Source organism: Festucalex cinctus, chromosome 12, assembly GCF_051991245.1.
Source record: "Festucalex cinctus isolate MCC-2025b chromosome 12, RoL_Fcin_1.0, whole genome shotgun sequence".
In the NCBI taxonomy this organism is placed as follows: domain Eukaryota; kingdom Metazoa; phylum Chordata; class Actinopteri; order Syngnathiformes; family Syngnathidae; genus Festucalex; species Festucalex cinctus.
Genome location: NC_135422.1, coordinates 27,998,219 through 28,019,750, shown reverse-complemented (window position 1 = coordinate 28,019,750; position 21,532 = coordinate 27,998,219). Strand labels below are relative to the sequence as shown.

Genomic DNA, 21,532 nt, shown 5'->3' with positions numbered 1-21,532 from the left:
GCGCTGGAGGAGATGCTACGTTTTCAGTGCAGTAGCTGTGGATATGGACCGTGGGCGGTTATAAATAAAGGTTAAATTTGCCATATATTGCAATATAAAAGATCGTCAAAGTCCTCTGGTGCGGCTTTCAGAAAACAAACGAAAACGGACGTCCACTAAATTTGCTGTAGTCTGCTATACTAATTGAGGCTGCACTGCAGTTGCATATCTACAGTAACTTTCCGGCATTTAGCAGCAGGTGGCAGTACGGTAGTGTAAACAAAGGCCGTTTCTCAATGTCAAAAACACAGAGGACTAGATTCACTAAAGGTTTGCGTAGCCTTTGTGCGGCGCTAGCCGATAAAAATGGAGCAATCCGGGAGTGCCTAATTCACTAAACACGCACAGATGGAGAAATCCATCATTAAGTGCTCTGCCAACCAGATTGTGCCACGGTGTGCAGGTGGTATTTGCGCGTACGTAAATTAGGTAATTTGCATACATTTGGCGCATAATATGCCCACCCCAATGCTAATGAGACTCATTGATATACAGCGTCTAATTCACTAACGCCAGCGCTAAACGGAGTTTAGCTGACGCAAATAATGTTTATGGAAGGCTGGTGTAAACTTGGCGCTTCCTATACTGTTGAACATGTTGACATTTGAGCTGTTCCCATTTACAGTATTACCAGACCACAAGGTAAAATGTTTAATCCAGGGGTGTCAAACTCATGTTAGCTCACGGGCCGCATGGAGGAAAATATATTACCAAGTGGGCCGCATCGGTAAAATAACGGTAGATAACTTAAAAAACGATTGCCGCCAATTATACGCATATTTTTGCTATTTGTGTGCCAGGCTAAATTAAGGAGCTCAACTGTCATCATTAGAGGTGGGAATCTTGGGGCACCTCACGATTCGATTGCGATTACGATTCAGAGGCTACGATTCGATTATAAAACGATTATTGATTTCCCCCCAGGCAGCAGAAAAAAACCAATGTATTTTGGTGCTTTTAATGTTTCGTACATTAGTTACAAAAATAGTACAAACGTCCTCTCAGGCCTAAATAAACTACTATTTCAGTATCAAGTTAACAGTTCAAAACAGTAAATAAAATACTCAAGTCCTCATTCTGTAACAACAGCTTTTAAGTATATTCAGTCTTCAACAGAATAAAACATAGCATTGAGCAAAAATATATTATTTTTATCCACTCAAAAGTGCACTGAGATATAAATGAAAGACAATGTGAACTACTACTTCAATACAAATGCCTAAAAAAAAAAAAGTGCTTTCCTGCTTTTTAAATTGTGTAAAGATGAACATGTAAACATTAAAGTTTCTCAGAGGTACAAAAAAAAAAACCCTCAAGTGCTTTTCTGCTTTTTAACTTGTGTAAACATGAACGTGTAAACATTAAAGGGATCGTTCGGCTTTTTTAACATGAATCTCAATTTGATCCTCACGTGTGTGCGATCAGCACTGACTTCTTTCTGACAGCGTTCGGTGACACGCGTTCATGTTCGACATTGGACGAGAGGAAAATAGTCCAGCAAGCTGGCTGGGGTCTCGGAAATAAAGCGTTTTTCTTCTAAAAAAAAAACTACTTGTTTTCAAAAGCGTGATACATTTCCACCACAATACTCTTTTCTGAATAAAGTCAGACGCCATTACCGCCAGCCACTACTTTTCTGTTCGTTCGTTCATTCGTATCACTGCGCGGCGCCCTGTAGAACGCTAACCGACGCACTGCAGCCAGCCAGCTGATACTTCCGCCTGAAGTTGTTTGCCTTTTCGGAGCAGGTCTGATCTCACGAAGAGGTGGGTTGGTCAGCTCAGCCATGCTTGTTGTTGTTTTGAATGTCGAGGCGTGAGTTGTGGATGTGTACTCTCGGTCCGTCCCATTAAGCGTCCCGAAGACCGCGCGCGCTACTGCGTTTCAGTTCCGCGTACTTTTCGCTCCGGTCCACTTTTAGTTTCGGTTCCCTTGGCATATTTATATAATCGGAATTTGGACTTTTGTGAATCGTTCTCGATTGTTCCACGGCCGAATCGTGAATAATCTAAGAATCGGAAATTTTGCACACCTCTAGTCATCATATTGTTCCAAGAAGTAACACAAATGCGAATGGCACGTGGCAAGACTTGCGCCTGTATGAGTTCCGGACGTGTTAAATCTACCTGCTTTGCATATATATATATATATATATATATATATATATATATATATATATATATATATATATATATATATACCTGCGATTGGTTGGCAACCAGTCCAGGGTGTCCCCCGCCTACTGCCCAGAGCCAGCTGAGACAGGCGCCAGCAGCCCCCGCGACCCTTGTGAGGAATACGCGGTCAAGAAAATGGATGGATGGATATATATATATATATATATATATATATATATAGAATTCCCGGAATGCATTGTGTGGCAAGTTAATGACATTATAAGGACGTTAATCCTTGTCATATCTCCAAGTATTTGTGTAATATATATATATATATATATATATATATATATATATATATATATATATATATATATATATATTATTCCTGGAATGCATTGTGTGGCAAGTTAATGACATTATAAGGATGTTAATCCTTGTCATATCTCCAAGTATTTGTGTAATAATAATAATAATAATAATAATAATAATAAAACAAACCATATCTTTAAGTTGTGTGTAAAATAATGACATCCAGGACCATTCCCCCATACAAGTTGCATTGCTCATCTGAGGACTGCTTGTGAACGTACAAATTTATTATGTTTTGATTGTGGACGGCTGATTAATTAGTCCGACTTAAAATTTTATTTCATTTTTTTACTTTACAAAATCATCTCGCGGGCCGGATTAAACCGCTTTGCGGGCCTGATCCGGCCCGCGGGCCGCATGTTTGACACCACTGGTTTAATCCTTTTTGATATGTCTTTGTGTGTTTTGTACTCAGTGTTTGATCTTACGAGATGTTAGGTGTCATGTGCTGAAGGTTGGATCCCAAAGCGCAGACACAAATAAGGTTTTAGCTATTTACTCATATCGAGAGGTGTAGAACAAACTTGACTAGGCAAGAAACAAAGAGACTTGCACAGAGGAACAGAGAGCAATAATCCAGCAACCACACACAATTCTCAGACTGCACCGACAGACAGTGAATCAATCTGATTGGTTGTAGCAAGTGAAAGACTAAAGAACGACATTATAAAGGTCTAACTAAAGGATTAAAGATTGACATCACATAGCCCACACAAGTTGAAACTAGATGATGGTTATGTGATGGTTATATCAGTACAAAACAGACACTTTGACCTCACAGTCGTGAACCCAGCATAACAGATCAAGAACTCAAACTTGACCCTGGCGTGACCCCAGACATGACATTAGCTCACTAAATGTTAGCATTTTGGCAACAGTCACTCGACGGTGGACTGTTGTAAGGCAAGGCAAGGCAAGTTTATTTGTATAGCACATTTCATACACAAGGCAACTCAATGTGCTTTACACAAGGAAAGACAACACATAAGCATCAAGAAACAGTAGTTAACATTCAGAGGAAGAAAAATAAATGAAAATAGGTTACAAAATTTACTAAAAAGAACATACAATAACAATCTTCAAACATTATTCAACAAACTTTAAAACATTTAACATAAGGAAGTTTAAAATAATAAAAAACACTTAATTAAAGCTGTTTAAAAATCCCTACTCAAAGGTATAAGAAAAAAGCAAAGTTTTTAACCTGGATTTAAAAGCATTTACACTCGGGCTGACTTCACTTCTGTTGGTAGCCTATTCCATCTGTGTGCAGCATAATAGTTAAATGCAGCTTCACCATGTTTGCTTCGAACTCTGGGTTCCACTAGTTGGCCCAAGTCTGTAGATCTCAGAGCCCTGCTGGGTTTGTACTCAATCAGCATTTCTTGGATATATTCAGCACCCAAACCATTTAGTGATTTATAGACGAGTAGCAGAACTTTAAAATCGATTCTACAGCTGACTGGGAGCCAGTGTAAATCCTTAAGTACTGGAGTAATATGTTCTGATCTCTTTGTTTTGGTCAGAACTCGAGCTGCAGCGTTCTGAATGAGCTGCAATTGTCTCATGTTCTTTTGAGAGAGTCCAGTCAGAAGACCGTTACAGTAATCGAGTCTGCTGGAGATAAAAGCATGGATAAGCTTCTCTTGGTCTGCTTGAAGCATGCAGTCCTTCAGTCTGGATATGTTTTTCAGCTGGTAAAAGGCTGTTTTAGTGATGAATTTAATATGATTGCTGAAGGTCAGGTCTGAGTCTATTAGTACCCCAAGATTTCGAACTTGTTCTTTAGTTTCTAAAGACAGTGACTCAAGCTGTTTTTTAACAGCAATCCTCTTTTCTTTATTGCCGAAAACAATGAGCTCCGTTTTGTTTTCGTTCAGCTGAAGGAAATTTTGGTTCATCCAGTTGTTAATTTGCTCTAGAGAATGACACAATACGTTAATAGAACTGCTGTCATTTGGGGACATTGATCAATACAAATTGTGTCTCATCTGCATAACTATGATAGTCAACATCGGCGTTCTGAAGCATTTGACCCAAAGGTAACATATACAGACTGAACAACAGGGGTCCAAGGACTGACCCTTGAGGAACCCCACATGTCATGGCCTTTCGATCAGATTCAAAATTTCTAATAGTCACAAAGTAACACCTTTCCTCCAAATAGGACCTGAACCATTTAAGGACTGTTCCATTTAATCCCACCCAAGTTTTCAGCCTGTCTAACAGTATATTATGATCAATCGTGTCAAATGCTGCACTGAGGTCCAACAAGACGAGCACTGATACCTTCCCTGCATCAGTGCTCAATCTTATATCATTCAGTACTTTAATCAGAGCTGTTTCTGTACTGTGATGAGGTCGGAAACCTGACTGGAATTTATCCAAAATTCCGTTTAAGATTAAGAAATTGCTGAGTTGATTAAAAACCACTTTTTCAACTATTTTAGTTACGAAGGGAACGTTTGCGATTGGTCTATAATTTGCTAGCAGGGAGACATCCAGTGTTCTCTTTTTTAGAATGGGCTTAACGGCGGCTACTTTCAGAGATTTAGGAAGCTCACCTGATTAATTCTTTGTTGTAAATCGATCTGAAGAGATTTCACAATGGTTTTGAAAAAGCCAGATGGTATTGAGTCAAGACAGCTCGTGGAAGGTTTCAATTGCTGAACCAAGTCTACTACAGTATTTTGATCCACTGAGTCCAATTCTGTCATGGTAATTAAATTATTCCTAGGTGATTTTAAGTGCTGCATAATTTTGTTATTTTGCTGGTTTGTCACAATGTTTGACCTGATGGCTTGTACTTTTTCACTAAAGTACCAGGCAAATTCATTGCATTTATCTGTTGAGAGGAGTTCTGGCGCTGTTTGATTTGGGGGATTTGTGAGTTTATCAACCACGGCAAATAGAGTGCGTGTATTGTTGAGGTCCTACTAATAATTTCAGAAAGGTGTTGTTGTCTAGCTATTACTAACTCTTGGTTAAAATGACAAAGACATTGTCTGTACAGGTCAAAATGAACTTGGAGTTTAGTTTTTCTCCACTTTCGCTCTGCTTTTCTGCATTTAGATTTGAAAGTCATTATGTTGGTAGCACACCTCCAAGGTGTTTTAGTTCGGGATGAAATGGTCTTAGTTTTAATAGGAGCAACAGCATCCAAAACATTCGAGATTTTTGAGGTGAATTCATCCAGAAGTTCATCAACAGTCTCTGCATTTACAGTTGGTGATGCAGCCATTAATTCCATAAACATGTTGCTTGTATTCTCATTTATGTACCTTTTTTTGCTTGCTACCTGTTACAAGTCTAAAACCCACATTTAATGAAGGATTTATTGCAAGTTGGGCATGCAAAACTCCGGCCTCAACAGAATGGAAAGTCGTTGAAAAAGAGAAAGAGACAGTCGTTGTTTGAGCTTGTGGGATTGTTTGTAATTCAAAAAACACACAGGAATGATCTGAAATAGCCAGATCTTTCACCTCAACAGATAAAATGTCAACACCTTTAGAGATGAGATCAAGAATGTGACCTTAATTGTGTGTTGGACCTTTTACATGTTGTGAGAGACCAAAAGTATCAAGTATATTACAAAATTCTTTGGTATTTTTATCCAAGTTGTTGTCAACATGAATGTTAAAGTCTCCAGTTAAGACCAGATAGTCATAGTCAGTACAAATTACTGACAGCATTTCTTCAAATTCCTCCATGAATCTGCCTTTTTGTTTTGGAGGTCTATAAATTATGACAATGACGATGTTTGGTTCACCTTTTACCAAAAGACTAAGATAATCAAATGAATTAAAGCCCCCCAATGACATTTCTTTTCACTGAAATAGAGATTTAAAGAGACGGTTTCTTTTTTCTTGCTGGTACCAACGTCCAAGACTGATTTCTTGGGGTTGAGGTAGCCTTTTGCATAAGCCGACGTGTTTCCTCAGGCATTAGTTGGCGGTCAGGTCCAGCTGTTGGGCGACGACTCCTCAGTTTTGGCTTTGCTCCCAACACATTCCACAGAGGTTCGGTGGATGGAGCTAGCTGGCGGTTAGCATGCTCATGAACACCGTTTGGAGACATTGGCAGTGTGGTGTCATTTCACGATTTTCCATTCACCTCCACAAACATTTCAAGGAGGTGCATTCTTGTCTCCAGCGCTGCCATCTTCTGAAGAAGTTTGTGGTATTCATCGGTCGAGATGGAAGGCATCATTCTTCCAGCCATGCTGCTAGTAGCAGTCGCGTGCTGATTAGCAGGCCGTGCTCACGTTATCGTGAGGAGTTTCCAAAAAAATGTTGAAAAATGCGCCCAGCTGGTTGTATCTACCAAACAAAAAGGTAGTACAGCCACATCGAGGCATATGTCTAGGAAAAATCCCAGAAAAAGAACGAAAAAAGCAGTTATCAGCTGAAAGAATGCAAAGCAAAGCAGGAGCAGAGCTACTAATGTAAGACTTTCCATTCTGTTGAGGCCGGAGTTTTGCATGCCCAACTTGCAATAAATCCTTCATTAAATGTGGGTTTTAGACTTGCAACAGGTAGCAAGCAAATTTAAAATTTCCACAACGAATCTTATATGTGTGCATGCGTGTGTGTTGCCTGTCCCACTTCTTTGCCCTGACCTAGTTGCCTCATCAATTGAGAAAGTACATGCACAAAAGGGGGGCTGCTAGGTAGGTACCGTGAAAGGTGTGCCATTTGTGTCCTCCACTGTCGAAAAGGATGTACCTTCGTCTATGAGACCAAAACACAATTTGATTTTATGTGATCCAAGTCGTTAGTCAAAGCTGTTATTAATAATATTGTTTGCAATTATAGTATGCCCTTAGAATTACCTCATAAAATTGTGATCTGTAACAAAAATCTATGAATACCCTGCCACCCTTGAGAAGTTTTCAACCTAGGAAGAATATAATTTTTTAACACAATATTGGTAATTCTGTTTTCAGGTCTGGCCCAATTATTGTTTATTAATAGCAGTATTACAAATGGAAAGTGATTCACTTTACAGAGAAACAACTTGAGATTGGCTCAAGGGGATTTATGACCATCAACTGCTCACTCTGTCATCGCAACCTTATTATGTGACGGTTGAGACTCATGCAGCTATGTATAGAAGTTGACAAGGTAAAGGATAGGAAAAGCCTACCACTACACAGTACTTGAACATTTTAGCCCTCGTACGTTGGAAAAACAAGGGTTGCTCTGATCACAAAAATTCCGATGTATTTCAACAGGGAAATAAATCATTTATGAATAAATGATCGTCTTGCATTCATGGATCCTCTCCATAGCCAAAAATAAATAAATAAATAAATAAAATAGACAAAACTAAATAACCAACATGTCAAATACTAGTTGAAAAGCCTAAGTAGCCAGGTGGCTAACACTGGTAACACTGAACAAAAAAATTCAGTACAACTTTGTTCACATCAGAAATTTTATTGCACACGAACAGCTTTGAACCATTATATTATTAATCTGAAATCCTCTGATTTCAGCTTCACAGATGTGAATACGTTCTGATTTACTTTGTCCTCTGTGAAAGGAAGCCAATGTATTTGAAACACACAATATTCATGGACATCAGGTAACTTGGAAAAACTGATTTGGCCTATTTTAGAACATGTTTGGAATCAAACACTAACCCAGTCATTCACAAACTTCTGTACAGTATATACAGCACCCACATAACGCTTAAGTAGATCCACAGCAACATCTGGTGGCTACTAGACAAAAATACCCTCCAATTGGTCACTTGGCAATATTGTACATCTTTCGGTGGATGGACCAACATCAGTTCACACACAGCGGTCACACATCAGCTTGGTGGACAGCAGCGGTTAATTAGGATCAACGTTGGAATTAGCAGATGCTGTTACATGATGCAATTTTTGCAACAGTAATTAGTCCCAGTTACAGTACCTCTATTTCATTGTCAAACATTTTATAACATTGCGTTCTTTTTGTATCTAGGTAAAGCTACCTTTTCCTGTCGACCAGATCACCAACTTGCCACGCAATGACTTCCAGATTCTCATCAAGATGCACAAACTGACCTCAGAGCAGCTGGAGTTCATTCATGACATTCGCCGTCGCAGTAAAAACCGCATTGCTGCCCAGCGCTGTCGCAAGCGGAAGCTGGATTGCATTCAGAATCTGGAGAGCGAGATCCGCAAGTTGGTATGCTCAAACAACCTTTACATGTTATTCATCATCATACAGAAAACTCCTTTGTTACTTTGACAGAAGTAACGGTACAGAAGCTGTAATGTTCTGTTCTGCAAGGTACAATTTAAAATCTCTTTTTCCTGGTGAAAAAAGCACACACACAAAAAAAAACGTGCTCCCAAGCTTTCAAAGCAGTGCAATTGAGGGTACCACACCATTAGCAAGACTTGCAAGACTTGGACTTGAACAACTATGACTTGTGACTTAACTTGTACTTAGAGATGTTACGCTCGAGCCTTCCTGCTCGAATCTGATGCGAGCAAATGAAGCGGAGGCGTGTCGAAGCAGTGGTCCGACAACTGCTTCGGACATACCGAAAATCACGTGACCACTACAAATGAGGCCGCCACTGCAAACGAGGCCTCGGACGTCACAAACGTGTCAACGACTTCACGCTGTTTCACGGGAAAAATGAACTGTTTGACAAACCTACCTGTAGCAATTAAAGCCCCAATTACTTGATACAAAAAATAGGCAAGGTAATGATCATTCGGCTCAAATATTTTCTCCATTCTAGGATTATGGAAATATGTATCCCATCCATCCATTTTCTTGACCGCTTATTCATTACAAGGGTCGTGGGGGTTGCTGGCGTCTATCTCAGCTGGCTCTGGGCAGTAGGAGGGGGACACCCTGGACTGGTTGCCAGCCAATCGCAGGGCACACAGAGACGAACAACCATCCACGCTCACAAGCACACCTAGGGACAATTCGGAGCGCCCAATGAACCTGCCATGCATGTCTTTGGAATGTGGAAGGAGACCGGAGTGCGCAGAGAAGACCCACACGGGACCAGGGAGAACATGCAAACTCCACCCAGGAAGGCCGGAGCCTGGACTCGAACAGGAGTCCTCAGAACTGGGAGGCGGATGTGCTAACCACTCGACCACCCTATATGTATTCCATATAATAAAAATAATATCCCTGTTCACAAGCACCGCACTTGCACATTAAATTCTGTCGAGTAAATTTGACTCTATTTACAGTGCAACCAAATAGACAATTTCAGAGTACAGTGTTCCCTCGTTTTCCGCTGGGGTTAGGTTCCAAAAAATACCCGCAATAAATGAAATCCGCGAAGTAGTTAGCTTTATGTTTTACAACTCTTATAAATGTTTTAAGGCTCAAAAATCCCCGACCGCACAATTTATACACTTTTCTCATTGAGGCATTTACATGTTCTCCCATTTCTCTCTTGTTCAAACATTGACAATGTTCAAACCTTCATAAATTTTATAAAATGGGTATATTACTGTAAAAAAATGTGCAAAATTGCAGTTAAAAAAAAATCCGCAATACAGCGAGACCGCGAAAAGTGAACTGTGTTATAGCGAGGGAAGACTGTAATATTTGCACTTGGAAGAGCGTAAAATATATAATTAAAAAAATAATAATAGTCAAAATCCGAACTCACGACCTTCAGTTTGAGAGACAGCTGCTCTACATGATCGGCCACGGTGCTCCTGACGTCAGTGATGTGTATTAGTATATCGCTGGTCAGCCGGAATTTTCCTATAAACTAGTCAAAGCTGAAGCTGCAGATCGCGAGGTCGTTCCTCAACCCATGAGAGATAGGCTTTTTTCATTTCTTTGTTTTTTTCAATTCTTTATTTTATTCTCTTCCAAGTGTAAATAAATAATAGCCTACTCTAAAAATACTTTTTTGAACACTAAAGACAAAAACAATACACAGATTTGAAAGTTCAACTTTACTTGTGTAAATCACACTTTAAAAGGATGACACAATCCCACAGTTGAAAAAGATAGACATCTACTGAAACTTAATTGAATTTATGAAATGCAGAGGCTCATACATGATCGCAAGTAATGAAGCTTTGTAAACAGTGATTCTAAAAATTCCATGTGCGCAGGTTTGACCAGCAGATGGAGCTCTTGCAGTGTGTCAAATGCCTCGAAGCAGTGCTTGGTTTTAGGGCAAAGAAAGGCAATTGTCTCGAAAGTGGTTCATTGTTTCAGAAAGCCTCGGTTTATCCATCCCTAGCTTCATTTATTATGCACGGTAATGACGTGACGTCACTATAGTAGATCTCTCCAAAAGTTATGAACCACTTTCGAGACAATTGCCTTTCTTTGCCCTAAAACCAAGCACTGCTTCGAGGCATATAGTTAAAGGTCCTCGTTTCAAGTTAACTTTACCAGCTATGGTTGCAAATTTGGCATTTTCTTTTTAAAATCTCAAAATCATGATTACATAAATTAATCCCCGAAGTAACTTAAACTTGAGTAACTCATTACTCTACGCCACAGGTCTCAAACTCCAGTCCTCGAGGGCCGCAGTCCTGCATGTTTTAGAGGTTTCCCTCCTCAAACACACCTGATTCATCAGCAAGCTCTGTAGGAACCTGATAATGATCCTCATTATATGATTCAACTCAATTCAACTTTATTTATAGCGCTTTAAGACAGGCATTGCTGTATACAAAGTGCTGTACATAAACATAAATATTAGTTGTGCAGTAAAGAATAAGGTAACAAAACAAGAACAAAGCAAACATTTTGAAGTGCGAATACAAGTTGTTGGTTTTTTTTTCCAAGTAAATACATTTTACATCACAAATTAATAAGAAGTAGGCGAGTGAATGAATAAATAAATGCATAAATAAGTAGACTAAACATTAGTGTTGTTCTGATACCGATACTGGTATCGGCAGAGGTGCCGATACTGCATTAAAACAGTGGTATCGGTAACATGCCGATACCATTAATTCCAACGCTAATATAGGATTTTGGATGCAGCATTTTGTGTCTTGCTCGTGCACGACATTCACTGGTATGTGACATGTTCACTGCATGCCGATCTAAGATACCCTATTCGCCCTTGAATGCTCTGAACCAATAGCAGGACATCTTTTTCATGTTGAGGAAAAAAACCTTAAGTATCGGTATGGTATCGATATCGGCCGATGCTGCAAAGCTGGGTATCGGTATCGGTGGCCAAAAAACGGTATCGGAACAACACTACTAAACATCAAACTCATACACACCACAAAACACTAAGAACAAGTCTCATGTTGCGCCAAAAGCCAAAGAATACAGATGTGTTTTAAGACGTGCTTTAAAAGAGTGCGTAGGGGTGCAAGAGCTCGGCGAGATAAGGTGGTGCAAGATCATTGAGAGATTTGAAAACAAATAGAAGAATCTTAAAGTGGATTCTAAATTTCACGGGCAGCCAGTGAAGGGAGGCCAGAATAGGGGTTATGTGTTCCCTCTTCCGGGCACCAGTAAGGAGACGAGCAGCAGCATTTTGGACAAACTGGAGACGCTGCAGGGTGGACTGGCTGATCCCAAAATAAAGTGCATTACAGTAATCCAGCCGAGATGAAACAAAGGCATGGATTACCATTTCTAAGTGCTGCTGAGATAGGATATTTTTTACCTTAGCCAGCTGCCTAAGATGAAAAAAGCTGGATTTGACAACAGCGGCAATTTGCCGGTCCAGTTTAAAGTCACTGTCCATCTTGACACTCAGGTTTGAGGCTGTTGGCTTTAGCTGTGTTTGAGGAAAGAAACCTCTAAAACAGGGGTGTCCAAACGTTTTCATTTGAGGACCACATACAGAGAATCAGAAGGACACAAGGGCCACATAATGTTATGAAGAGAAATTGTGTTTAGTCCTAAAAATTGTACTAATAATTTATTTGTGCTTTTGCATACTGGTATTTCGAAAAATGCTACAGTATATGAACCAATTTATTAGGGTTATTTTTGTTTTGGAATTTTTCATTTTTGTTTTTTATTAGATTCCAGGGTGGAATGTAGCCGCGAGGGGGCACAAGCCAGTGTCTTCTTGTGCCGGTCCCAAGCCCGGATAAATACAGAGGGTTGTGTCAGGAAGGGCATCCGATGTAAAACTTTGGCCAAAACAAACATGCGAATCAAATATATGACTTCTATACCGGATCGGTCGGGGCCCGGGTTAACAACGACCGCCATCGGTGCTGTTGACCTACAGGGTGCCGGTGGAAATTGGACTACTGTTGGTCGAAGAAGGAGAGGAGGAAGGTGTGTTCGTAGGAAGAAAGAGAAGAGGAACACTACTAGTCTAGGACTTAGAGTAGGGACTTTGAATGTTGGGAGTATGACAGGAAAAGGTAGGGAGCTGGTTGACATGATGCAAAGGAGGAAGGTGGACATACTGTGTGTTCAGGAGACCAGGTGGAAAGGGAGCGAAGCTAGAAGTTTAGGAGCTGGTTTCAAATTGTTTTATCATGGTTTTAATAGGAAGAGAAATGGAGTAGGAATTATCGTGAAGGAGGAGTTTGTTAAGAACGTCCTGGAGGTAAAAAGAGTGTCAGATAGGGTCATGAGCCTGAAGTTAGGAATCGAAGGTGTGATGATCAACGTTGTTAGTGGGTATGCACCACAGGTAGGATGTGAGCTGGAGGAGAAGGAGAACCTTTGGTTGGAACTTGATGAAATGATGCAGAGCATCCCTAGAAGTGAGAGAGTTGTCATTGGCGCAGACTTCAATGGACATGTTGGTGCAGGAAACAGAGGAGATGAGGAGGTGATGGGCAGGTTTGGTATCCAGGAGAGGAACTCAGAAGGACAGCTGGTGGTTGATTTTGCAAAAAGGATGGAAATGGCTGTTGTGAATACTTTCTTCCAGAAGAGGCAGGAACATAGGGTGACCTACAAGAGTGGGGGTAGAAGTACACAGGTAGACTACATCTTGTGTAGACGGTGTAATTTGAAGGAGATCAGCGACTGCAAAGTAGTGGTAGGTGAGAGTGTAGCGAGACAGCATAGGATGGTTGTGTGTAGGATGTCTCTGGTGCTGAGGAAGACAAAGAGGCCAAGGGCAGAGCCAAGGATGAAATGGTGGAAGCTGAAAAAGGAAGAGTGTTGTATGACTTTCAGAAAGGAGTTGAGAAAGGCTCTGGGTGGTGAGGATGTGCTCCCAGGTGACTGGACAACTACAGCAAATTTGATCAGGCAGACAGGTAGGACAGTCCTTGGTGTGTCATCTGGAAGGAAAGGAGATAAGGAGACTTGGTGGTGGAATGAGGAGGTGCAGAAGTGGATACAGAGAAAGAGGTTAGCTAAGAAGAAGTGGGACACAGAGAACACTGAAGAAAGTAGAAAGGAGTACAGGGAAATACAGCGTAAGGTGAAAGTAGAAGTGGCAAAGGCCAAACAAGAGGCTTACGATGACTTGTATGCTAGGTTGGACAGTAAGGAGGGAGAGACTGATCTATACAGGTTGGCAAGGCAAAGAGATAGAGATGGGAAGGACGTGCAGCAGGTTAGGGTAATAAAGGATAGGGATGGAAGAGTGTTGACAGATGCCAGCGGTGTGATGGGAAGATGGAAAGAGTACTTTGAAGAGTTGATGAATGAGGAAAATGAGAGAACAAAGAGTAGAGGGGGTGACTGTTGTGGACCAGGAAGTAGTAAAGATTAGTAAGGATGAAGTGAGAAGGGCATTGAAGAGGATGAAGAGTGGAAAGGCACTCGGTCCTGATATACCTGTGGAGGTATGGAAGTGTCTAGGAGAGGTAGCAGTAGAATTTCTGACTGGGTTGTTCAACAGGATCTTAGATAGTGAGAAAATGCCTGAGGAGTGGAGGAGAAGTGTGCTGGTGCCCATTTTTAAGAACAAGGGAGACGTGCAGAATTGTGGCAACTACAGAGGAATAAAGCTGAGGAGCCACACAATGAAACTATGGGAAAGAGTATTGGAAGCTAGACTGAGGGAAGATGTGAACATTTGTGAGCAGCAGTATGGTTTCATGCCAATAAAAGAGTACGACAGATGCAGTATTTGCTTTGAGGATGTTGATTGAGAAGTACAGAGAAGGTCAGAAGGAGCTGCATTGTGTCTTTGTTGACCTGGAGAAAGCTTATGACAGGGTGCCCAGAGAGGAACTGTGGTTTTGTATGAGGAAGTCTGGAGTGGCGGAGAAGTATGTTCAAGTGGTGCAGGACATGTATGAGGACTGTAAGACAGTGGTGAGGTGTGCTGTAGGTGTGACGGAGGAGTTCAAGGTGGAGGTAGGACTACATCAGGGATCAGTTCTGAGCCCCTTCTTGTTCGCAATGGTAATGGACAGGATGACAGATGAGGTAAGACAGGAATCCCCATGGACTATGATGTTTGTAGATGACATAGTGATCTGTAGTGAGAGCAGGGAACAGGTGGAGGGGAAGCTAGAGGCGTGGAAGTTTGCGCTGGAAAGGAGGGGAATGAAGGGTAGCCGTAGCAAGACGGAGTATCTGTGTGTGAATGAGAGGGACCCAAGTGGAAGAGTGAGGTGACAGGGAGAAGAGACCAAGAAGGTGGAGGAGTTTTAAGTATTTAGGGTCTACAGTCCAGAGCAATGGAGAGTGTGGAAAAGAAGTGAAGAAGCGTGTGCAGGCAGGCTGGAACGAGTGGAGAAAAGTGTCAGGTGTGATGTGTGATAGAAGAGTTTCAGCTAAAATGAAAGGAAAGGTTTATAAAACTGTGGTGAGACCAGCGATGTTGTTTGGTCTGGAGACAGTGCCACTGAGGAAAAGACAGGAGGCAGAGCTGGAGGTGGCAGAGATGAAGATGCTGAGATTCTCTTTGGGAGTGACCAGGTTGGATAGGGTCAGGAATGAGTACATCAGAGGGACAGCACATGTTAGAAGCTTTGGAGATAAAGTCAGAGAGGCCAGACTTAGATGGTTTGGACATGTCCAGAGGAGAGATAGTGACTATATTGGAAGAAGGATGCTGAGTTTTCAAATGCCAGGCAGAAGATCGAGAGGAAGACCAAAGAGGAGGTTTATGGATGTAGTTAAAGAGGACATGAAGGTAGTTGGTGTGAGAGCAGAGGACGCAGAGGACAGTTAGATGGAGGCAACTGATTCGTTGTGGGCACCCCTGAAGGGAAAAGCCGAAAGAAGAAGAAGAAGATTAGATTCCAGGGTGGCTCTGTTTTTTATTAGGGCCCGAGCAGCGACCGCTGCGAGGTCCCTATTGTTCCTGAAGGAATTCTTATTAGGGCCCGAGCAGCGGCGGCGGCGGTGCCGCTGCGAGGCCCTATTGTTTTTGTAGGAATTCTTATTATTATTATTATTATTATTATTATTATTATTCTCCGCAAACGATCACATTTTTGAGACACTAAACGTGACCGAAAACTCACCAAACTTTACACGCACATCAGGCCTGGTGAAAAATTTGATATTTTAAAGTCGCCATACATGATAACAGAAAAATGGCTCCTTAGCGCCCCCTACATAGGTTAAACGGATCCCTGTCCCGCTACGATTGTCCGACGGCTATGAAAATTGTGTGGCACCTGTAGCACATCCCAATGAACAAAAATCTCTTTGAAGTGTGTACCCTAAAATAGACAGAAAGTGAGGTATGAGTATTTAAATGTCCAATTTTTGCCAATTTTTGCACATTTACAGGGGTCATACTTTTGCCCGCTTCTCCTACACGGTTAACCCGATTGACTTCAAACTTGGGATGTACCATCTCAACACCTGGGACAACATCATGGTAAAAAATCAAAAAATTTTGACCTACTATATGACGGGGGTGAGGCATCAAATTTAGAGTTTCAAAACTCTTACTTCACGAGGCATTGCCGGTTGTACGTTTAATCTAGAGCTACGAAAATTGGTACACATATGTAACAGACTATGACCTACAAAAAACTCTTTTTGAACCATATGCTAAACCTAACAGGAAGTCCACCATTTTGATTTATTTTGGAACGTGTTGCCATTTTTTTGGCCATTTCATTGGGGCCTTATTTTAACGAACTCCTCCTACAGTGTTTATCCGATCATCTTCAAACTTGGTGTCATTCATCTTAAGATGAAAAGTTATTGAAAGCTTTGTATTTCGTCGCACGCTGTTGTCGTGGCATGCACTTTTTGCAAAGGAAAAAAATCCTTCTTAATGAAGCATTCCCAGGTGTACGAAGTAGCTAGAGCTACAAAAATTTGTAGACATATGTAACAGCCCACAATGTACAAAAAAGTCTCTTGGTGCCATGTGCTAAACCCAACAGGAAGTCCCCCAGGGGCCGGGCATCACATTTTGAGCTAGAAAACTCCTCTTTAACGAAGCATTCCCGGTTGTACGTTTCACCTAGCGCGATGATAATTTGCAGGCATACATAAGAGCCCACGATGTACAAAAAAGTCTATTGGAACCATGTGCTAAACCAAACAGGAAGTCTGCCATTTTGATTTACGATGGGATTTGTTGCCATTTTTTGTGGCCTTTTTCAGGGGTCATATTTTAACGAACTCCTCGTACAAAGTTCATCCGACCGTCTTCAAACTTGGTGTGTTTCATCTTAAGATGTTTAAGATGCAAAGTTTTTTTGTCGCACGCTGCTGCTATAGCGATGCATTGTTTGCCAAGTAAAGTGCTGCTTTGTTTTTTTATCTATACATGTGTGAAAACTCATGAAACTTTGCAAACACATCAGACTTGTCATGAACATGAATTTTTAGAGATTTATTGTGCAATTTGCAATAAATAGCGCCCTCTAGACATTTTTATGAAGTATTTCCGATTGTATGATTCTGCTAGATTTGTGAAAATTAGGACAGACCCCTATCAGCCTAATACCTACAAAAAAGTATTATGTAGCCATTTGCCAAACCAAAGAGGAAGTCCGCTATTTTGATTTTATTTTGGGAATTATACATCATTTTTGGCCTCTTTCATTAAACTTTGCACAGACAAGGCATGGAAAAAACTAACATTTTAAATGGCCCTTGTTCCATGTAACAGTACCCCAACGTGCCAGTACCCTGACGTGCAAGTAACCCAACGTTGTGCTCAATAGCGCCCTCTATGCATTTTTATGGAGCATTTCCAATTGTATGATTCAAGCGATACACAACTAAAGATGACTTGACCTAGATTTGTGAAAACTGGGAGGCATACCTATTAGCTTAAGACCTACAAAAAGTATTCTGTAGCCGTATGCTAAACCTAAAAGGAAGTCCGCCATTTTGAATTTATTTTGGGAATTGCACACCATCTTTGGCCTTTTGCACTTACAAAGCTTGTCAAAAACATTTTAGATGGTCCTTGTCCGATTTGACAGTACCCCAACGTGCCAGTACCCCGACGTGCAAGTACCCCAACGTGGCCCAGGTTGCGAGGGCCCTTTATAGCTGCTCGCAGCTCTAGTTATTATTATTCTTCTTCTTCTTTTTCTTTGTTATTATTCTTTTCCGCAAACAACCACATTTTTGAGGCACTAAACATGAACGAAAACTCACCAAACTTTACACGCAGATCGGGCCTGGCGAAAAATTTGATATTTTAAAGTCGCCATACATGATAACAGAAAAATGGCTCTGTAGCGCCACCTACATAGGTTAAACGGATCCCTGTCCCGCTACGATTGTCCGACGGCTATGAAAATTGTGTGGCACCTGTAGCACATCCCAATGAACAAAAACCTCTTTGAAGTGTGTACCCTAAAGTAGACAGAAAGTGAGGTATGAGTATTTAAATGTCCAATTTTTGCCAATTTTTGCACATTTACAGGGGTCATACTTTTGCCCGCTTCTCCTACACGGTTAACCCGATTGACTTCAAACTTGGGCTGTACCATCTCAACACCTGGGACAACATCATGGTAAAAAATCAAAAGTTTTTGACATACTATATGACGGTGGCGGGGCATCAAATTTACAGTTTCAAAATTCTTACTGAACGAAGCATTGCCGGTGGTACGTTTAACCTAGAGCTATGAAAATTGGTACACATATGTAACAGACTATGATCTACAAAAAAGCCTGTTGGTGCCATATGCTAAACCTAACAGGAAGTCCGCCAGAGGCGAGGCATCAAATTTTGTGTTTCAAAATTCTAACTTAATGAAGCATTCCCGGCTGTACATTTCACATAGAGTTACCAAAATTTGAAGACATATGTAACAGCCCTCAAGGTACAAAAAACTCTTTTTGAACCATATGCTAAACCGAACAGGAAGTCCGCCATTTTGCTTTACTTTGGAACGTGTTGCCATTTTTTGGGCCATTTCATAGGGGTCTTATTTTAACGAACTCCTCCTACAGAGTTTATCCGATCATCTCCAAACTTGGTGTGATTCATCTTAAGATGTTGAAGATGAAAAGTTATTGAAAGCTTTTTATTTTGTCGCACGCTGTTGCCGTGGCATGCACAGTTTGCAAAGGAAAAAATTCCTTCTTAATGAAGCATTCCCAGTTGTACGAAGCAGCTAGAGCTACGAAAATTTGGAGACAAATATAACAGCCCACGATGTACAAAAAAGTCTCTTGGTGCCATGTGCTAAACCCAACAGGAAGTACCGTAGGGGCCGGGCATCACATTTTGAGCTAAAAAACTCCTCTTTAACGAAGCATTCCCGGTTGTTTCACCTAGCGCTATGATAATTTAGAGGCATACATAAGAGCCCACGATGTACAAAAAAGTCTCTTGGAACCATCTGCTAAACCAAACAGGAAGTCCGCCATTTTGATTTACGTTGGGATTTGTAGCCATTTTTTGTGGCCTTTATTAGGGGTCATACTTTAACCAACTCCTACAAAATTTATCCGACTGTCTTCAAACTTGGTGTGCTTCATCTTAAGATGTTTAAGATGCAAAGTTATCGAAAGTGTTTTATTTTGTCGCACGCCGTTGCCATAGCGGTGCATTGTTTGCCAAGTAAAATGCTGCTTTTTTTTTTTTTTTTTTTTGTCTAAACATGCGAAAACTCATGAAACTTTGCACACACATCAAACTTGCCATAAAAAATGAACATTTTATTTTTAATTTATTTAAATTTATTAAATTTTCAATAAATGGCTCAATAGCGCCATCTCAAAATTTTTTATGAAGCTTTTGGAAATGTATGATTCAGCTAGATGTGAAAAAATTTGGATACCTATCAGCCTAAGACTTACAAAAAAGTTTCTAAAGCCATATGCTAAACCAAACAGGAAGTCTGACATTTTGATTAACTTTGGTATTTGATGCCATTTTTGGGGCCTTTTATAGGCGTCATATATTCTTTGGCGCTTTTCATCTTAAGATATTTAAGATGAAAAGTTATTGACATTTTTTATTTTGTCGCACGCCTTCGCTGTAGCGATGCATTGTTTGAAAAGAAAAATGTTTTTTATATGATTCAGCTAGATGTGTGAATATTGGGAGGCATACCTATCAGCCAAATACCTAGACAAAGTATTTAATAGCAATGTGAACAAAACCACAAAGCATGGCAAAAACAATTACAATTTAGACAGTTTCTTATGAAACAGTACCCCAACATGCCAGTACCCCGACGTGCAAATACCCCAACGTGGCACGGGTTGCGAGGGCCCTTTATAGCTGCTCGCAGCTCTAGTTATTATTCTTCTTCTTCTTCTTCTTTATTCTCCGCAAACGATCACGATTTTGGGTACCTAAACATTCACGAAAACTCACCAAACTTTGCACACTCCTCAGGCCCGGCGAAAAATTTGATATTATGAAGTCGTCATAACAACGCGACTCTATAGCGCCCCCTAGCATAGAAAAATAAAAACCAAGCCCGGCACGTTTGAGCTAGAGCAACAAAAATTGGCAGGCACGTGTCGCACCCCGAGACGCACAAAAAAAGTCTATTGGGACCATGTAGCTAGAATGTACAGGAAATGAGCTATGAATTTTTTTATGTCCAATTTTGGCCTATTTTGGCACATTCACTGTGGTCATGCTTTTTCCCCCTTTGCAGATATTTTTTCATCCAATTGACTTCAAACTTGGCATTTATCATCTCAAGACCTGAGAGAACAACTGGGCAAAAAGTCTTGCCTTTTCGAAATACTATATGATGGGGGCGGGGCATCAAATATTGCCTTTAAAATTTCATTTGTCCAGAAAGAGCAAATGCTTAATAACTCCCATGTTCAAGCTCCAAAAAATCTCAAACTTCTCAGGCAATGTAATAGTCACGGCCTGAAAACATCTATATGATAAAATTCAGTTATACATATAGCGCCACCGAGTGGTTACAATAAATGTCATACTTTACGTTATTAGCTACTGTGCTGAGCTCGTTGAAGGGATCCAGTTGAAAATTGGTCAGAAAAGCCTTAAGATGTTGATGATGCCCCACACCGAATATTGTAACTTTTCGCCAAAGGGCGTGGCCGCTACGGTGACGCAAAGTCTGAAGATTTTTCGTGACAATAAAAGCTGCATTAACTTGACCGAGATGATCCTATCTTCTCAAAATTTCACACATTTGATGAGAGTCCAGCTCTAAAGACATCTACTAACTTAAATTTCATCTTACTGATAGCGCCACCTAGTGGCAATTTTTTTTCTTACGAATTTTCTTCTACGTTTTTCTCCAAACACGTTAACTGGACCTACCTCATATTTGCTCAGATGAGGGTTTCGGCCTTCATGATGTCACAACACGAAGTTTGTGAGTTTTCGCGAATTGCTGTGGGCATGGCTAAGCACTGTTCGCCAAGAAAACAACGCCAGTTTTGAGGGTCTAAACATGCACAGAAACTCCTGAAACTTGGCACACACATCTGGCCTGGTAAAATGAGCAATATTTTATTGTTGATTGTGCTATTTTTAAAAAAATGACTCAATAGCGCCCCCTCGAAATTTTTAACGAAGCAGCCCCGGTTGTACGTTTAAGCAAGAACGACGAATATTTTTAGGTGTATGAGGGAGCTCAAGACCTACAAAAAAAGTCTCTTGTACCCATATGCTAAAATGAACAGGAAGTGAGCTACGAATTTTTGAATGTCCCATTTTTGACGATTTTTGCACATTCACAG

The 21,532-nt window shown here is 40.7% G+C and overlaps 1 protein-coding gene across 2 annotated transcripts in view; it reads left to right on the top strand.

The window, feature by feature from the left end:
- The window catches only part of LOC144031454 (transcription regulator protein BACH2-like), a 152,055-nt gene that overhangs the window by 105,205 nt on the left and 25,318 nt on the right, over positions 1-21,532 (top strand). For both annotated transcript variants that reach the window (XM_077538627.1, XM_077538626.1), the window contains exon 4: positions 8,501-8,707. In XM_077538627.1, the coding sequence (XP_077394753.1) occupies positions 8,501-8,707 (207 nt within the window). The remainder of the gene's footprint in view (positions 1-8,500; positions 8,708-21,532) is intronic.